General features: G+C 37.9%; 1 protein-coding gene across 3 annotated transcripts in view; it reads right to left on the bottom strand.

The window, feature by feature from the left end:
- The window catches only part of LOC140319572 (polyprenol dehydrogenase-like), a 40177-nt gene that overhangs the window by 10421 nt on the left and 8798 nt on the right, over positions 1-20958 (bottom strand). The window contains exons 1-3 of one of the 3 annotated variants that reach the window (XM_072397252.1): positions 17444-17561; positions 15358-15465; positions 6786-6854 (exon numbers count right to left, since the gene is read on the bottom strand). In XM_072397252.1, the coding sequence (XP_072253353.1) occupies positions 6786-6854; positions 15358-15465; positions 17444-17549 (283 nt within the window). In that variant the 5' untranslated portion in view covers positions 17550-17561. Of the gene's footprint in view, positions 1-6785; positions 6855-15357; positions 15466-16364; positions 16629-17443; positions 17562-20958 lie in introns of those variants that run through there. The other 2 variants (XM_072397253.1, XM_072397254.1) reach the window with 2 other exon arrangements.

Genomic DNA, 20958 nt, shown 5'->3' with positions numbered 1-20958 from the left:
TCTCTTTCTTACTGGTTTCATATTTTAAATTAATATGTGCCAGGGAAATATATATAAATAATAGTATTAAAAGAATAGTAGGTCTACTATTACGCTGAGGAATGTAAAGTGAAGAATGAGGAGGTCATTCAGTCTGACAAGTGTGCCTCAAGCTGCATGAACTCTTGGGATTATTCACTTGGTTGGGCCTTTTCACATAGCAGTGTCATATTATAGGCCTTAATCCATACAAAACCTGAAAACTCTGCCTGAATATCAAAATATCTTTGGTTCCTGTTGGGCTTTGAATGACATTTTTATTATTTGGCTAATCGTTTTTTGGATGAAGGTACAATACAGGCACACTACCATTTTACAAGAAGACGCTTACTTTCAAACAGCAAAGAAATAGCTGCTTTGTTGTCCCTCTCTATAACTTAGGCAAGTCTGAAGAGGGTCAAATATAATGGACAAAGACAGGGAGAGGACTGAGGGAGAGCAGGGGAGGGGAGAGTTGATGGTACCCATTTTTTTTTTTTTAAAAGGCTGCTGAGACAGATGAGTGTGGCTGTCCCTGATGAAGGTCTGATAGCAACCTTATCTTCAACCACGCCACTCACTTTCTGCTGATTGTGTGTGAGAGGGAGAGAAGGAGAGGGAAAGGGGAAAAAATATGAGGAAGAAGGAACCAGGCAGAGTAAGTGTGTGCATCTGAATGGCCGTGAGCACTTATTTACCTCAGTTTGTGTGTGGGTGTATTTCAACAGTATGCATACCAGCAAACAAACGTGTCAGTGTGTGTTCATGCGCATTAGCCTGAAAACAGATAAACGTCAATATGTGCGCTTGTGAATTTGTGTAATGTCTGTCATTCCTTTCTAGTCGTCCGGAATGGGCTCTCAAAAAGTCCTCAGGGAGTAACATGTCATCGATCAAGCGTGGGCCTCTTCTTTTGGATCTTGAAACTGATGACAGAAAAAGGTTTTGTAGATAAAATTTTGCCGTTTGATCTGTTTCTCTTTTTCTTCTCTTGGATTAAGTCACTAGAACATCACTTGAGAATTTAGTAAAAGCTAATAAATCTATGCCGGTTTTCATGAGACTTTACATGTATTTTATGTATTTTATCTTTCTTGTATTTTATATGGTCTACATATATTCTACTGAATTCATAATTCACACTGTATACTAGCACACCATGTTCTTCAGCAGTAGTTCTCGAAATTGTGTCAGACAATTCATCTGAGGGGCCTATGGATGATTAATGGGTGAGGACAGAAGATAAAAAGGGACATTTGATTGCTATTGCTAACTGATAGACATCCCCATTATGCACTTTTTTGCCAGGGGTTATAAGCCAGAGAGGGTAGGACACCCTTCCCTGCAGTGATTTCATTTTCATTTTAATGAAATGGCCACAGTTATCTCTGACAAATGATGTGGCCATGCCCTGAGATAGATACACAGTGGGTCAATGGGTTCAACTTTGCAAAATTAAAATGAAAAAGTAATGAAAGCAGAATTGTTTTTAAGTTATAGTTAATTTCTCATAAGGAGAAAGCTGGGGAGAGGATGAGACCTAAGTACTGAGAAACCCCTCACTGCAAACCAAGGAAAAGTTAGGAGCACTAACCTTGCCACAGGTAAGCTTTAAACAGATGCATGTATAACTCCTTAAGCCTAAGCTATTTTTAAAGCTCATTCAACTATTTTCCATATCAGCTTCATCATATTCCAGAGGGGCTGGGGCCTATCCCAGCTGCATGTTTTTTGACCTTGGGAGGAAGCCAGAGTACCCACAGGAGAACATGCAAACTTCACCCAGAAGGGCCCCAGTAAAGATTTGGACTGGGAACCGTCCTGCTGTGAGGCAACGGTGATAACCTCCACACCACTACGCAGCCCTATGCAGGATGTCTTAAACTTCAACCTGAAGAACGGCCATTAACTCAGTAAATCACAGCTTCGCAATTGTAATTACAAACTGAACAGCCTTTGGCTCACTTGGAAGAAATCCAAAATATAGTAAATCATGTTTCAACTCATGTAGCTGTTAGAATTTGTAAGAGGTACAAATAAGCAGCTCTTTTATTAGTCATTTTCCTAACAAGGTTCCAGTATGAGACAAAAAGAAAGATGCTACACAGCCTTTTAGCAATACTTCTTTGAAAAGACAGTAATTCAGCTGATGTTTGTGCTTTTTTATTCACTGTGTTCAAGTGTTCAATTTCTGGCCTTTTTGCTGCTTCATCTTTTTATTTGCTATATTTTGTGTTTCTTTGCAAAACAAGGTGCTGATTTATGGGAGTGCTGCCAACTTTTGTAACCGCAAATCCCCATTTCCACCCGGCTTCAACAGGCATCTTGTGTCCCGAATTTGACGGCAGCAGATATGATTAAGCTGGATTACACCTTCATCTGATATTAAAATGCATCACTGATAAACACATTAAATTTCTATCCTCATTGCCAACGGACCAGAGGACCCGCATTACTCACATGACTTAAAGGTGACTTTAAATACCTCGTTGTGATTGGACTGATTTAGCTCCACATTATCCCCCCCCATTTCATTTTAGTTTTTTGGTCTAAATAAAACACAATATGTAATGAATTAAGTCATACATTACCTTGAATGGCAGTTTTTCACCAACTTACCCGACCTCATGACAATTCATTTGATTATTTAAGAGTAAAAATACACAACAAATGAACTGTCCCCTCTGAAATCGCCTGTTGTGATGGTGGGAAGGAAATTTAAATAGGTTAACTTTGAGCTGTCTTATAAACAACGCTGTGAATTCCAAGAATATTAGCTCTGGGCATCGTGCCAGTGTTCGCTCCTCCACAGATGTTTTTATTCAGCTGATGTGGAGGAGAGGAGGCTGGCTGGTGCTTCCATCAACTGCAACATGCACTGTTAATGGGATGATATCCATCCTTGTCAAGACAGCTATAAATTCAAGTCTATGTCTACTCTGAAGCTGTCCTACACACATAAATAACACAGCAAAAACACAAATAAACTCGAACACACAGGTAGATATGTAATCAAGCACTGAGGTACAAGCACACCCTGTCACAAGGTCAGTCTGTTACACACACACATTCTGTTCCAGTTTAATTCTCTTTGGAGTCCAGGGGTTTCTTTCACAAACAACCCTGTTTGTAAGGAGGGTGCAGTTGGGTTACCTAGGCTGGGAGAGAATTTAATGTCTATTAACTAGACAAACACACACAGGTTGCCTTGCTTCACGCAGATAATCTCGGCCTATGGTTTGAGGCACTATGTGTTACTTTCAAATGCACCATGACTAAAGTTAGCGGACAGACAGCACTGCCTGTGGTAAAAAAAAACAGAAATAACCAGCATCAGCTGGTGCATGTGTGTGTGTGAAAGTGCATGCTCAAAATTTAAGATAAAATGCCCAATGACCAGAGCCTAGTTGCAGTCTAAATTTATTATCATATTCCCCACAGGATTGTTTTAAAGGTTTTCTAAGGACAGCATTCTTTTTAGAGAAGGCAACACTTATGATGTGAAATGGAACAAACGCATCTACCGGCACTCCAAACTATTCAATGACAAGTTTTTAGTCTGTAATGACAGGGATAAAAATAAATTGATTAACCAGAGATTAACCACAGAATAAGAATGAATAAAGAAAATTGTCAATATTAAATAAAACTGTATTACTCTATTGAAAATACATGAAAAAACCTTCCGTCATAATCGTGGAATAAGACATATCACAGTTGAACTTACACAGGCTTTGAGCCAGTGGAAAATCTTATAGGTTGCTATAATTGTTAATCAATTATGTGTTGATCATGGTACCAGCTGCTCAGTAAACTGTTGCCTGAAAGACATCGCTGTAGCAACACAGAGACACAAAGCCCGTAACAGCTGAACCAAGAAAATACGAGTATACCGAGTCTGGCTTTCTTGAGAGCAGCAATGACATTGTGTGGTCTGCATCTGACAAGCAGTACTAAGACAAGCCTAAGTGCCATTTGACAAATGAAAACCCAAAGCATATAGAAACATCTTGCAACAGGAGGCTAAGTAATACTAATGTTCATTGCTGCTTGCAGCTTTAAAGTTATATATTCATAATGCACTTGGAAGTTAAGAGTTAAGACTTCTCTCCTCTCCTCTATATAATCTGAGAAAGTGTTTTGGGAGAAAGCGTTTATCTAAATTCAGTACCTTAAAAAGATGAATACTCCACCGAAGGGATCAGGGGTACATTCATGATCTAATAAAAATCCTCATTTAAATAATAGGAATTCGGCTCTTTTTGGGTAAAATTCAGATGGAAGAAAAAAAACTTCCGTACTCGAAGTTTAGGATGGTTTCTTTGCCTTTGATAATCTCCTCTCTGCAAGAGAGTAAATATGCATTTATATCACCGTGTCCATCTAAATCGGATCAACAAACTAGCATGAACAGATGAATAGAAAGCTACTCTGGTTTACCTGTAAATTTGCGTGGACATAGATCCCTATGCAGCATGCTGTGAAAGTTAATCCACGGGGCTGACTTCAGTCCTTTCTCAGGTAAGGACTGAAATTTAATGCAGCTCTGAGACTTAAAGATAAATGCTATGTGAAGGTTAAGTTCACTTGAAAATATGAATTTCCACGATTATGAAAATATGATACCAGTTGGAAAAAAACTGATAAAGTGTTCAAAGCAACTTCAATTCACTGTATAGTCTATTCAACAATACTTATGATATTTTGTAGTGAAATAAATCTATTGAGCTGTCGCCCATTTCTTTTTTTTTGCTAACAGACAAATGTTCACACACTGGGAAGGAAGCCAAAGGGTATTTGGACAGAGATGTTTAAAGCTCCTGCCACACATACTAATGAGAATTCATTACTGTCTCATTCTGACACACTCAAACACACACATCAACACATTCTCATTCAGTGCACAAACATCCAGCTGCAGACACCCCCTTGTCCCTTACGCCTCAGTGCCTGCCAATTACAAAAGAAGTAATCAATTCCACCACGGCCCCGTCCAGGGAAATCGACTTCAGTGACACCAGCGACATGGCTGCTGTCTCTGTACCTGACAGCCACTTATACACAAGCAGGGACCCAGTCAGCCAATCCTCCTCTGCTTTGCGCTGCAAGGCCCAGCAAAATACACCTTTCTGTTTCCCAAGTGACAAAAAAAATAAATAAATAAATGAACACAATTCTCTCTGATTTGTAAAAAGAGGTGATGAACACAGCAGTTAACACACGCAGGTCTCAGTTTCGTGCAAACTTGCTCGTGGCTCGAAATCTAAAACATAAAATTAAATAAAATTTAGCAGTTTCAATTGCTGATATAACACAGCGTTTACTGAGGTGCAAATCAGCACCTTGTGTTCCTATTTTACACAGCTTATATTTAGAATTTGAGTTGTAATATGGTTACCAGTGGAGATTTCATTTACAGTATGTATATATATATTCAATTGTTAACATGTTGACTTTTTTGGCCTTTTTGTGAGCATTTGTCAATCACATATGTCATAGTATGTAAAATCTTGCAGTCTTATTCTTCTTTGGTCCTGTAACATTACCTTACCTTGTCTCTTGACATATTTGTTGGCTTCTGGTGTTTTTTATCACCTCTAAAGCATAATAATAAATTCCTGATTAGATGGAGATCTTTTTTTATTATTATTTTACAGTGGCGCTGCATCCTGTAACTGTAGGGGGACAAATATGGCAAATATAAACTAAAACTAAAAATGCTTGATTACTTGTTAGGGTATAATCAATGTTTGTTGGAAAACTAACACTGAATATATATTGTGCCAATGAGTTCTTTTGCTGCCTTGTTCGTAAAATGTAGACCCGTTTAATCAAAATCATGTCACTACTAAAAGTAGAATGATAGGATGCTGTAGTAAATCAGTATGAAAAACTTATATTTTCTGGTATAAAAAGTACAGAATCCAAATAAATTCCCTGTAGATAAAATCTAATTTCTACATGAATACAAGTGTCTGAATTCTAGTGGGCCAAATTGCGACGAGATGAAAAAAACTCAAGGCCATTTGGCACAGAGAAGAATAACTCATGAGGCCTCTTTGTCATTGCACAGTGTTGGTATTTATGGTGCTGTGAAGGTCAGCCGATTCAATTTCTCAACACCAGAGTTACAGAGAACCCTGTAAGGTTTGGTCGATGGAGTGATAAATCTCTGCTATCATTTGTCTCTTCTTATCTCCATCAACTCCTCTGTGCCTCCATTCTTTCTCCATCTCCTCTTCCATTCCCCTTTTTTCATTCATTTATCTTTTTGTCATGTTGTCCTTTGCCCTTTGCCTGTGTATCTCTCCTCCGTCTCTCTAAAATCCTGTTTATTTATTCATTATTATAGTAGCACAGCAGCAGACGGGGGGCTCTGGGTCTAAACCTGCTGGTCAGCTGGGGCTTTTACGAGTGGAGGCCTGGATAAAGCAGGTACAGCTAATGGTGTGGTATTTTTATAACCTTCCACATTTTTTCTTCCGTTAGCCTTTTCCCTCATATCCTTCTCTTCATCATAGTGCATCAATGATACTCCATTAAGTCCAGTCTGGAAGCTTCATGTTAGCCCCCATTTATGTGTTTACCTTCAAGTGTGCAGTTGTGGGGACTGTTAACAATACGATTATGGTACACACTGATGCAGCTCTGCTCTTTTCTTGCACAAACAAGAACATGATATCGGTATATTGCTGCAAACACAAGCACACTCGTGCACAAGCACTTGTGTGTGTCTGCGTGGGTCTCTAATGTGTTTGCTGTGTTACCTTTGGCCTCCTTGTACTCTTCACAGATCCTTCTGATGGCTGCAAGACCCTCCAGCTCATCCCTCCCACCTAAAACAAAAGAAGACACACTGATGAATATGATGTCTGACAAGCCCTTTAAGGCTTTTTTTTTTTTAAATGCATTTTTTGGCGGTCCTGTGTTCTTTCATTTTGTAAAAACACAAATCAAGAGAGGTTCTCCAGGTTCTTGAAAATTCTCGGTAAAACCTTTTCGCCCCTCAGGAATATTTAACATCGTTAAAGATTCAGATCAAATATTTCTGTTCCCTCAGGAAAGATTTTGTTTGCAAACTCAGTTGTGAAAATTATACAAAACTTCAAAACAGTGGTAAGGTAAGTATGCAGGCATGTTATGCAGTGTGTAGTGAGTTTGATATTTTTTTCAAATAGTTTCCTCAAACACCGTTTACATTTTAGATTTCTGGATGGCTATTATTTTCAGTAAATATTCAGGCTGCATGAGTGTGAAAGCACTGGTTTCAAGCTTGCTTTGTTCCCACAATTTCTCATCCACAAGGAAAAGTAACTTATTGCAATAGGACTCAAGGGATCCTGCAACTGATATCCAAGCGCTGTAACTTCAAGTGAAAAACAAAAACAAAGGGTCTTCTTTTTTCCCTTCCATAAGTCCAATACGCTATATCTCAAGAAAACATTTGTGCCTTCAGCGCAAGATTCTGCAGCTCACAGTAGCAGCCTTTTTTCAGACCGCTCCTTACCCTGGAGACGCAGGAATCACAGCAGCAACAGAAAATCCTTTAATGTCTGCCATAGTGTCCTCTCTTAGTAAGACATATCAAACAGCTTTACTGAGAGGTTCAGTAGAGACCTGGATTTTTCTTTCTTTTTAAAAACAAAACAAAACAAAACAAAACATTTTTTAAGAGGAGCTAACAGGATGAACATGACATTTGTTGGATTTTTAGTCCCAGCTTGATAGAGACAGTTTCAGGATGTGTCCATGTATGTTAGACCATTCTTCAAGAAATCAAGAATAGCATGCAACATATGAATCAACAGCAGAAGACTTCATAACAGCTCAAATTTCAGTTAAATTAAGAAATGAGTGATTATACCGCTAATACTCATCATCACCTGCAACAGCAGCATCTTATTTATGGTAATAAATAAAATGGACAGAGTCAACAAAAGACGCTGTGCAATGCTGAAAACACAATTAACTTACTACTGCAGGTTAATCAACAATAGGTCAGTAACATAATGTGCTAAAATAGTTGGATTTCTTTCAGATGAGTTAAATATGGGGAGGGGTTCATCACTCTGTTGAAGATGGCGTAGGCAACTATATAGTCAGCTTAGAAATACTGCCTCTCTACACACATTTGAATAAAGTTTGGGGATTTTTTTTTTTTTTGACACATCATTTTATTGGAAGATTCTGAGAATTTCAGAACGAAAAGTGCTTGGCTGTAAACCACAAATAAATGGCCTGGGTTTTCTGGCCCTCAGGAGGCATTGCATTAAAGCAGAAATGACTCTCTAGCAGAAATCCCTGTATGGTATAAAAGCACTTAATTCATCATTCAAAGAAAGAAGATCCAGAAATGTCACTGCGTTGTCTGGGCCCGAGCTAACTTGGAGTCAATGCAGCACATAGGTAAACAGGCCCCTGTTGTGGCTGCACTGTTGCCAAGATTCGAAATTAGCATATACTGTGGGGGGGGGGGATCCCAAGCTTCAACATTTACAGTGTTAAAATCAAAGTAGAACAACTAGGCAGCAACTTGGCAGGGTTTCCACTTTGTTAGTTATGAAACCAGAGCCCCCTTAATCTGACGGCAGTTTAACATGTCATTTCCATGGACACTTGAGATAAATGTCACAACTAGAAGCTTTTAAGTACCTCTTCAATATGACTGAGTCTGAGATGGAATTTCACCAGATTAATGTAAATGCTAATACAGTAGAAGGTGAAATATGCAATTACATGTGGAGAAAGTGGTTGTTTATAAAAGCTTTTCATATTACATTATGTAGGGAAAAAAATGGGTTTTGGATAAAACATCAACAAATGATGCAAAATCTATATTACAATTTGCACCAGCAGTCTCCTTATAAAGTTCAAGTATTCCAACAAACTAAATGTGCAGGTAACGTTCATTCAACATGTAATGTTTCAGCATCACTGCTATGTTTAACATTGGGTAACACGCGTAAAGTATCATCATTTGTTTAGCAGGAGCCAACACACTGATGAGAAATGTGATTCAGAAAAAAATTTCTCTTGGCTGGACACAGTGAAAGTAGTCTTTATGTTAGAGAGATGACAATACAATAAAGAAAATATGAAAATATGAGAACACTGTAAGTGGTACTGACTGAAAGCAAATACAAGACAAACATAAACTTAAATCCTCATATAAAACACTCAAGAGGTTTGTCAATGTGTGAAATATTGATCAACAAAACATTATAAGAGAAGATTTGCAGCATATTGATATAGAAGCTGTATGAACACATGTGCACACACACACACACACACTTACTCTCTTTATTTTTTTCAACAAACTCATACACAAATAGCAAACACGCACATTTCACTCTCATTTCCTCTCTGGACGCACACACAGACACACACACAGACACACTAATCATGGATTATCACACTGGGCTTTTCAAGGGCACAGCATCATTTTTCCTGATGCACTGCGTTTCGAGCAGGGCTAAAGATTGCAGTTCCTCTGTGTGACATGTCACAGAGTCACACTGACGCACACACGCAGAGAATTGAAACAGGCTTAGGTCTTTTAGTCTTTTTTTTTCCACAACTGGTTGCCCTTCAACAGTCACAATGACTGACATTCATGTGAAACACGGTATATCGTGAACTGAAACGATTAGAACTAAATATTTTGTGATGGCGATGAAATGCAATAATTCACTGTACTAATTACTGCAGCTCAACATACGGGTAAACTAAACATGACCTATCTTACATATGATGCCTAGAATTCAATGTTAATTGAATGCATTTACATTTAGTAGGAAAGAAGTGACACGTCAAGTAAAAATAAAAATTATTTGCGACATTTGGACCAAATTTACTAACAGTCTGTGCCTGGCACAAACCTTGTTTTGGTTTTTAAAAAAAAATACCGTAAGGCATCATTAAAGAGGTACAGCCAAATAATTAACAACTGAAAGATATGTGCAAACAATTTTGTAGCCGACCCTGCTGTGTCTACTGTTTATCTTTTAGAGCACTGGATTTAAAGGGTAATTTTTCATTTCAACACATGATTTACCAAAGCTCGTTGTATCCAATTTATTGCTTACTGTGCTATTATTTACTACTAGAAAAAAGCAAGTCTTAAATATTGCCCTTGAAGTCGTTGTCGCTGCTGTGAGGAGGAGACGTTGGAAGGAATAGAGTCTGTGAGGGAGAATTTTCTGCCAACAAACTATTTTTTCCCCTATAAATTCAGTGCAGGAAATCTAGAATTACTTGTGATATACAGCAAGTTAATTTCTTCAGGTATTTTTTATTTTTTTATTCATGTCTTCTGACTTCTGTAACTGTGAATTTTGTAGCTCACAATGTCACCTGCAGTGTCTCTGTCTTGAGGTTACTAATGAGAAGAGTGCAGTGTTAGATAATGTTTACAAATGGTCTGAATACTCATCTGGCTTTCACTCAGACGTTTCAAGCTATGGCAGGTCTATCTATTTTCTTTCGTTTTGCTGCCTTTTACAGAAATTGAGGGTTGTGATGTAGTCTACTCTAATAGCTGGCTATTAGGAACTTTTTTTCACCCATTATCCTTCTGTTGCAACACTAGGCTTTAAAGCAGGGTTGTCAAACTCCTCAAGGGCTACTGTCCTACAGGTTTTAGATGTTTCCCTGCACCAAAACACCAGATTCAGATTGATGCCTCATTAGCTGGTTTGTGCAGAATTTAACAACCTTTTGAAGAGATCCATTTAATCTGAAGCCCTCGAGGACCAGAGTTTGACATCCTTGCTTTAAAGAGTAAATCCCCTCGTTTGCTGCATGTGCTGTCCATGGTCCTGAATTTTGAAAAACAGAGGAAACTCAAAAGAAGCCTTTCACCCTATGACTCTTTTGTAAAGTATGAGTTTATTTAATTTGTAAGGCAGATAAAAGGGCATTTCAATCAGAGCCAAACAACTCATCTTGAATATTCTAAACAACTTATCGGTTTGTACACAGGGTCACAGTGGACCATTGAACATCGACTATTGACTATTGTGCCTGTACAATAATGTGCCGTTTAATTGTTCTGCTCCTGATTGCCAACAAGCCTGCTTGTTTGCAACCCAGTGCGAATGTGCCCTTCGTAGTAAATCTGACATCTTGCTTTTTTTTAGGTTTTAAACTTCAAATTAAAAAATTAATAAATAAAGTAATGGCAGCGTGACAGAGAAATCCTGCCATGCAGTACATAGTCACTGGACTCGGCTGCTGGTTCAACTTACCCTAACAGTCTAATTCAATAAATTTGTATGCAGCCTGTCAGCTAGTCGATGTATTCCCTCTTGTTTAGTTCACAGTGAATTCTAATTTTTCATTTATCTATTCATTTATTTTACCTCAGTATAAAAATATCACCAACTAGCACAGTTCTCACTTCACTACACATACTAATTAAGTGTCAATGTCTTAGAAATCCTACAAACAACATAATTTTAATGAAAAACTTAAGTACTTCAAGCATAACTTCCCTGGTCAATATCTATTTCTAGCATTTGATAGTGAAGAGGCTCAAAACAAACTCTCCTCACACGAGCACTATGCTAATGCTCCACCTGAAATATGCATCCACTCCAAGATCAGAGAGGCATCCACTTTAACATTAATATTCTAATCCCATGGATCATCTCATGAAGCTGGTTTATTAGATACGGAGACACATGTTTAGTCCTCAGCTGTGAGATCATCTTTAAAACAAGCAGGACTGTCTGAGACCACAGTAGATTACCGACCGAGTTCAAACTCATATCATCTCCAAGAATACTTCAACTGTTGAAGAAGTGAAAGCACAGAGTGAATAAGACTGAAATATCCAACTTGTTTTTGGTGTTTTTGTTTATTCAGGCAAAGATATTATAATAGAGAGTTCCGACTCCATCGAGGGATGACAGTGGGGGAATAGTTAAAGAAATGTTAGCAAAATAATTTATAGAATTATTTAATTTTTACAAAGAACAGGAGCCAAAATAAGAGGAAATGATACAGTGGGCACTTGAAGCGGAGGAAGAAGATCTCATTCCATTTCTTCTCTACCCCACAGATTATAACACACAAGTGAATTAAAAAAGAATGCACTGGCATATTCTTCTAAATATTTGGATACTATATAATAAGATTTTATATTTAGGTGGAAGATCTTTGTGCAAAAACTTATAATATGACCAATTTGTAAATATTTTGTGCAATGTAGAGGAAATAATATCAAGCCCAAAGGATGTGTACGTTTGAGCAGATGCTAATGCCAGTTGTGGAGTCTCATTTAGAGACTAAAGGAGGAATTGCACTTCCTGAAAACATTAATCCCCAACAGAACCCTCAAGACAAAAGAACAAAAGTGAACAATGTCATCCTGTTCACATCATAGAGGAAACCACGGATTTAACGGATCAAACTGTGAAGTGGCTCATTATGATTACCATTGTCACTGTAACGGATTGAGTGAGTGGTTATTGTTAGCTTGTTTTTTCCAATTTGTGCAACAAATCACAGATTTCTTTGTATAACAGACAATATTTTCAAGTTTACATCTGTGGAAAGACCTACATATAGGGCGGTATGACTCCATGAGTAATGGAGATTAAACTCAAGTCCAATAAGGTGGGTCTGGTCTCTCTTATTCTATCTCTGCTCTTCCTCTTTCTCACCACTTTGGAAGTGGAACCCCAATCCTACAAACTCACCCATCTTCTATGAGAAAATCACCAAATCATTACTGTCATTACTTGAGAAAAAATTAATATAAAGGAGTAACTTTAACACTGGAGGCCACTGTCCCTTAGTGGTTTCCTAGAAACAGCTGAGATCCAGCTCAGAGTCCAAAAGGCCAGAACACATCAGCACAACTTACTATTTTAAAGTATGGCTCCTAATTTAGGGAAAAGGATAAAATTACATTTAGAAAAAAATCATTTTCAGTTCTACCTTCTCAATACAAGTCCATCCTAGCTGCTGTAGCAGTTTGTCTTCTATGGTGCTTTAGCAGCTCTTCTTCCTTGTTTTTGTAGCAGCCCTGTCTCATATCAAAACTATTTGTAAAATGAATTTGGAGAGATAATTTGTTGTGGTCGGGAAAAAAAACAAGCACTAGGTGCAAGGTAAACTACAAAATGTAAAACAACAATACAGCCTGGAGTTGCATTGTTCAGAAGATGCTCTGAAGGGGAGAAATTTAAGTTCTGGGTATACGCACAGAAGTCATTTCTGAGTATGGCTAAAAACATTTATAGGCTAAACATTTCTACTGTATTGATTTTCAATTTCTATTTTTATTTATTTATCAAGTATTATGTCCCTTCTAATTGTGTTTCAGGATAAATCTCCTTAGGTGGTACAACTCTGCCACCTACTGATGGAAGTTGGTATCTGCAACGTACTGTAACTTTTCAAGAAAGGCATAAAATATCAGACTAACATAATAGGTTTAGACTCCGTGTAATTATAAAACACATCTGGTATTTGGTATCCTAACAATGTAGGTTGATCTGCTTCTTTCAAGACATAATATTACTGATCAAAATACTTTCCAAGTTAGTAAGTTAGAAGTTCTAAGTAAACGTACCACAACCCACGTGTGGTCAGGTGTGCGCAGCAGCATGAACCTTCCTATTAATGCTCAGGGCATCACTTGATATGTATCACATGACCTGATGAGAAGGTGGCGTTTGTTATTTTGACTATTTACATGTGTGTACCAAAAAAGGCATCGATATTTTTATAGTGTTATCAAGTACATCCTTCATAAAATAGATTTAAAATAACTAGCATATTCCACAACGCATCTTCATTATATTTAATAATCAATATTTACTCCTTTGTGTTTGTGCACAATGGCATTACAGGGTTTATATACAATATTAAAAATAAACCAAAATATAATTTCCTCTATAAGACTTCGATGTAATACATTTATCCTCCAACAGTAAACATTGCAAAATGAATAAAAGAACAAAGCCAGAAGCTTATTTATGCTTATGGGTTCCCATAATCCTAAATTTGCATTTAGTACTAAGTTTGATAACAGCCTACTATTCCCAGCAGACCTCAAAATCTCCTTACATCCTCTCACAGAGAAGCATCCCATGTCTTTTGTAACGGTGAAAACAATCTCCTGGGATGCTATTACAAACCTTAAGATGTGGGGTGTAAAGTAGAATATCAATGCACTGTTCACCAACTAACATTGTTAAAGGACCTCTGACAGCCATATGTTTAAATATACACACAGAGGGGGCCCTCTGTAGATTTGCTTTTCTACTTTTAAGCTTTGGTATCTTCCCATGCAGATATCCATTTCCATTGTCTTTTCAAGTATTTCCCTTTCCAGACTTTCACTAACCACAAAACTTATATTTACTATCGTAAAGTATCTTCAACCAGTAATTTAAAAATCAAACAGTATGGCCTTTAAATTCACTTCATGGCTTACACAGATGCCAGTGGATTATTTTAGGTAACAGTGAGCTGGTCTGGTTAGTTTACCATGTTCCATCCATCGGTGCTTTGTTCAGAATTAGTCAGATGGTGCGTCAACTGAATAGACTTTACTTCTGTTAACAGACCAACACATGTCTTCTCTGTTCAAGTGTTACTCTGGAGCAGCCATTTAAAAATATAATGACAGTGGTTTTAGCAGTAATTTAGCGCATTCTGTCATGTGTGATGAGACAGTTATTGTGCCACCACTTTCACATCTGTGTATACAGATAATTTGTCAAGTTTGGTGTTTGAAGCATACTCTTGTTGGATGTAATGTCATCATAACAAAGGTCTTGCATATGAATACAATACATTTATCTTTGTACTGGTATTCCAAAAGTAATGTACTCAAAATTCCTGAAATATCCACCTCACTTGACAGTCTTTCCTCAGAGCTGATACAATTCCTCGTTTTAGACCTGGTAGGGCCTGTGCAGTGCAAAGGAGAAAAAGACTTCACAATAACGAAACTCAAGGAAGGGAACAGAGAAGGAGAACAGCATTTTAAGGAGCCTTTGTGAGTTGGGAAATGGAATGAGGGTACAACAATGCTCAGTAGCATTAAGGTTACCCTTGTCTTTTCAAACCCTCTTAAAATTCACTTTGTTTTTGCCTTTTTAAAGTACTATACCTTAGTAGATTTTGTTATATTGTGACATTGCACAAAACTCTTAGTTTTGTCAGTATACTGTAACTAAAAGAGATTAATTGCTAGTATTTTTTGTATATTTACGTTTAAACTGTTATAGAGCAGCCTTTAGGGAAATCCCCCCATGTGTGCATCTAAAATGTTGCATCTCCAGTCCAGTTTGAATGTCAGTGTTGAGGTGGTAGATACTATACCTATGATAACATGCACCCCCAGTCTGGCCAAGTTGCGAACTACCTCATAGCCGATTCCCCTGCCTCCTCCTGTCACTATGGCAACAGTGCCATCTTGTCTGGGCATCACTGGCAGAGGCAGAAGAGGACACAAAATATCAGAAAGAATGCCATTTGAGGTGAGATTTCCTTGCTGTTAGTCTAAAAAACTGTGGTATAATAGAGATTATGAAGGTGTTTAAAAAAGGCAAAAATCAATTCATCAGTGTGATATACAGTATAATCAATGGGAACTGTGGACATGGCACCAGCATTTACCCATTTACGACACAAGCTCAGATACAAACCGGTAAGGAAAACAAAATGTTCTCTGGGGTGGACTTTTAAAGATGCATTATAGAGAAAATTAGATTTTCTCAAACCAATAATGGCTCAGTAATGGCTCACTATTGTTGCTGCTATACTACCACTGGTGCCAAGTAACTTTACTTGTAAGTAACTCTGCTGTCTTTTACACGCTGTTTCTTGTTGTTTCTGCACATTAGATACTACTTGGTTAAGATATGGTATTCAAAAGCAGGTGGTTTGAAAAAGATGGCTTGCATTAAAACTAATTCTGTATTAACCTATTACATAAAAATATTCCTTCCTGTATCAGCAAGTCTCACCCCCTCAGCTAAACACACAAAACGTGCTGGACGAACAAACTAGATAACCAACGCTGGCCAACTGGGCCACATTTAGTTTCCTTTCCCACGACAGCTGCCTATTTTGCGCCACCTATCGTCTATTACGTACTACTACAAACACAACCAGATGTTAAATGTACATTACCTTGTGTTAAATTTGATTAAAATTTGTTAAAATGATTTTGGCTTTGCAATTTGTTTGCATCCTGGAGAAAATCCTGCCTGCCGCAGATATTTGATTTCATCTGTGATTGTTGTTGTTGTTGTTGTTAATCTATCCATATGATAATATTATTCAAAATACAAGACAAACAGGCTAGTTATATCTTCAATTCTTACTAACTGGTGGGGGAGTTTCAGGCTATGAAGGTGCTTTCACACTTTGAGAGTCGTTGAGGTCACCTGTGTTGCTGATCCACCTGTCAATTCTGTGGGTCACTTAGGTCATTGTCACCTGTGAGTTGTTTACTTGCTTGACCAGCATGTTTTGATCACAAGATTCATGGTGCAAATGTTTAAAGTTAGTGTGTAAAACATCTCACATGTTGGTGTAGGCTGCTAACAATCTGCAAAGCCACAATAAGTTCATGATTAGTAAGATCTGCCCTTGTCATTTAAATGAATTGGTTTAGGCTGGGAATAATTATAAAATAATTAAATAATGTCACCAGGCAACAGCAGGTGGCGTTATTCATCGGCTGGTGGCGCTTGTAACGACGTATAATAGACTCCAAATGGTATTTGAGATGGCAGGCAACGTAGATTAATTATGACCCACCTGTGTTTCCATAGCTGTCAACTAAAAATACACTTCTTCTTCATAAGAACAACTACAGTTTGCTGGTCCCGTTATTACGTGAGCCTATTTCCAATAGTTGATGTTGGAGTGAGCCAGCAGTATTTACATCACGTTGTATTTCTTTGTCATCCAATTCAATAAGCAAATAATTAACAACAACTGCCGTGTAAAATTAATTCAGCAACTGAGCACATCAGGCGCTTTATAAACTCAGTGGACTACGTGCTACTCCAACTACATCAGACTGCGTGGAAAAGATGATCAATTTAAACTCACATCGCTAGACGACAAATGCAAACAGGTTCGAGATCATACTTCGGGGTTTACTGGAAACTTAAAGTCATCAGGGTGAGTTCGGCAAAAGTAATACCAAGCAGGCAGTTATTTTTTAAGTGCACGTGTCGGAAACATTTCAACTAGTTAGCGAGGCTAGCTTAGCTCTGAAGCAACGCAGCGACAGCCCATCCCGAATAACAAGAATTAAACGTGTAACATACTCCAAGCGGTTACTTTTGCGATGTTATATCGTTACTGACCGTGACACAAAGCTGAATGATATCCAACCTGTCACACTAACGTTTGTTGACGCTGCAGCTGTCTGAAAGGAAATTTAACTGACCTGGCAGCCTTAAAGGTTTATTTAACAGCTGAACCAGCAGGACCTTAAAACCCAGTAGATAAAGCTTGATAGCAGGTAGAAGACGAAACCAGAGAGCAGACCACATCTTTTTATCGGATTCAGAGAGGATAATCAGTTGAGAGAGGCAGGGCAAGACACCCGGAGTAAAAAGCATGGTTAAAAGGCGCTGTTCCAACTATGGGACACATTCCATTATGAAGTTGTTCAACCTCGCGTCTTCGCCTTTACGTAGTAAGTGTGATTTATAAAACTGATGTATAAGGACAACCTTCAAAGGACTAAACTGATTTTTTTTCCTGCAGATTCAATAGTTGACTCAGAAAAATATGATCCCCGAAGACTTCTATCGCTTGGCAGTCTGGTTTGAGGAGTGCATGATTGAGGGTACTCTTGCTGCTGCCTGGCTGCTTGATTTGCCACATGATCCTTTTTTGAAGATCCAGCATATTGCTTCTTTCAACTCAGTGACCACCTCATTAACTGCTGCCAGTGAGGTCACACACTTCAGAAGAAACAGCCATATGACAGACTACTTTGATCCATGAATTGCCAGGATAGGTTTTAAGAGCATGTGTCTGGAGTAATGCAACTCCTGCCAGCAGTTTTGATTGACAAGGAGGTTTTTTTTGGCTGTCAAACTTTTGTGTCCTGGGAAAGCTTGAGTCAGTCGAACAAGACTGCTCTTGCTGAGGACTGTGATGATAATCAGGTAAATAAGACTTTGGCAGTACAAAGTTCCCTCAACAAATGCACACTGCTCTGCTATTTGAAACTTTTCTTGAAAACTCTTCACCCGATTTACTCCACACACAAGTGTGCTGCTGTGATTAGAGAAAGAATAATTAAATTTTGTGTTGCAGTCTTTAAAAAAAAAAAGATATAAGCCTATTGAATATCTAACAATTTCCTTATTTATCCTGTGGCCTAAGATTGTGAGTCTTTGCAATAAATTTCACATTAAGAATGCTGTAAATCAACTAAAAGGACCACGAGCACTGATGCATCAATATTACCAATCAATCAAAAGAGCTACAGTGGTCTGCAAAAGTTAGGTTCCAGTTTTTTATCTCTTTTTTATTATTTTATATTTATAGTTTCAAAATAATAGAAAAAAGAAATGGGCCTTGTGAGCTTGTGAATGCTGTTTTGAATTATCTAAGAGTCTTTCAGTTCATATTTGTTGAATTTAGCTCATTTTTCCTGCAAAAGCTTTCTTGGTCCGTGGCATTCTTTGGCTGTTATATATGCACTACTCTTTTGAGGTATGTCCACTGATTTTTGTGGATATTGAAGTTTTGGGAGTGTGAGAGCCATCTCAAAACTTTCTTCTGGCTCTTTATAATGTAGATTAGATACTGTGGATTGTGATGTGGACTAAGGGTTATTATCGTGTTGTAAAGGCCATCCTGATAACTGTATCTCAGTAGAAAGCCGGGTTTTTTTTCAGGGTTAGGGTTAGAAAAATTCACCCTTTTATTGTGAATTATTTGTTCTTTTTTTTTCTTCTTTTTTTCCTGTGGACCAAGGTTCATATTTTACAATCTGTCATGAGATCACATTGTCACGAGAGCCATTCTGATTTATATATTTTTGTTCTTAAATTAATAACTATAGCCCTGAGATAGAAAATAGATATATAAATAAATACATACATGGATGACCACAAAAACTGATTTGCAGGAGACAGTTAAAAGCTCATCCTCAATATCAACATTGACCTCTGTCAGAAGATTTGAACGTCTAACCTACTGTAGTGATGGACTTTTCTCAGCTAACAAAGAGCCTGCTGAATTATCACAAGCATTTAAAGTAGGTGGACCAAATCTCCCTCATTTCAATGAAATTACAGTCATTTCTGTTAAAGATAGGGTTGGGGCTTGACAAGGAAATGATTAGTATTAGCCTGCGTCTTGCCCACAATCCAATAGTTAAGGTCAGGTTAGAATAGCAGCACTGACAAGCAGTTGGCCCCGGTTATTAAAGTCCGCTCTAAAAGGCAGCTAAATGAGCAGCAACATAAAGAGACTGTGCCATCATCCTTATGGAGGTTGAACTCTGGAGGTTGTTTATGAGCGTTTGTTCTGAAGCAGCCTGAGAGATTGGGGGTCAGCAAAGCGAACTGGCCTGCTATTGTTTAAAGGAAATCGCATCTCACGCATGACTGTTGGATGATTATTTGGGCTGATGGGACATCAGGGACACACACATTAGTACGAAACCACACAAACACACACCCAGAAATGAAGACACATATGAGACATGCTGGGCAGAGTTCATGACAGGAGGGTGTGTGATGTAAATAACATGTGATCAGCTTCAAAATAGCTCCAACCAACAGTCACCTACTCTTTTATGACAACCACAGGCTGATTGCAACTTGGCTTATTTGGAAATCCAGACTGACAGCAGCTCTGTGGGAACTCTGTATGTGTATGTGTGCGCTGCCAGTTAAATATGTAATCCTTATTTCATCTGGACTTATTCTGGCAAGAAGAAAAATATGATAATATTGAATATTTTTAGCAGAAAAAGGCTCCAAGAGTTTTCAGAGGGCGTTCTGAAGTGCTGTTCTTTAACACTTTACCACTATTTGTTTTTGTAAGTGATTAACTGCCCCAAGGGAGATGGTAGGTAAAGCATTGTATTGTGCAGAAAGGGAAATCTTCGGGTGTGTCATGGGCAATTTGGTCTCTGGAGTGCAACAGCTTGTGTGGATCAATGCTGTCTTTTCTGACAGTTTGAGCTGCGTCTTGCACAGCTTTTCTTCAGAAGCCTCCTCCATCTGAGAGACAGACAATCAAGGTTAGACTGGAAGCTCAGACTTTGACAGACAAAGCTGCAGGCTACACACTGTTTGGCCAAAGTATATATATATATATATATATGTGTATAAATGTAACATGTTGTAACACAGTATGTATATGTGGAAAGATTTTTAAAAAATCCAGTGGGATTTTCTCAGTTTGCAACCTAAAGTACAAAGCATGTGTGTGCTTATTGCGTACTGTGTTTAAAACATGTTACATTTTTTTCTAAATCCAAATGCTTAATTTCTATTCCCTTGCAGTACATGTATTCATATTTATGCTAATGTCAGGGGAAAGCTGAAGCATAATAACTGACATGTTTCCATCGTAATGTGAATTTAATTGTGCATGTAATTGTGCAAAAGCCATTTTTGTCCAATCAGGCACCTTTCCATTTCCTGCTTTAGATTAAATAAACTAGTCTGCGTACTGTCATCAAAGTTGGCAATTATAGGTAGGCTAAGTTACTTATGCCAGTTATACACAGCGTAGAAGATTTAATGAGTGCAAATATGAAGCAAAATCTTTAAAATCTCTTAAAATGCAGAAGTGTTACAGACTTTCCCAGTTGTAAACATTCTTAAATGTCAACTAAAAATGTTCATGTTTCTTTTCGACAAAAGGCAACAGCTGATCGTTTGCCATAGATATTTCTTCTACATTAGTGTCAACCTTAGCAAATTAACA

Source organism: Leuresthes tenuis, unplaced genomic scaffold (genome assembly GCF_036924035.1).
Source record: "Leuresthes tenuis unplaced genomic scaffold, fLeuTen1.0.hap1 SCAF_12, whole genome shotgun sequence".
Taxonomy (NCBI): Eukaryota; Metazoa; Chordata; class Actinopteri; order Atheriniformes; family Atherinopsidae; genus Leuresthes; species Leuresthes tenuis.
The sequence above is the reverse complement of the archived record's forward strand: the minus strand, read 5'-3'. Positions and strand labels throughout refer to the sequence as shown.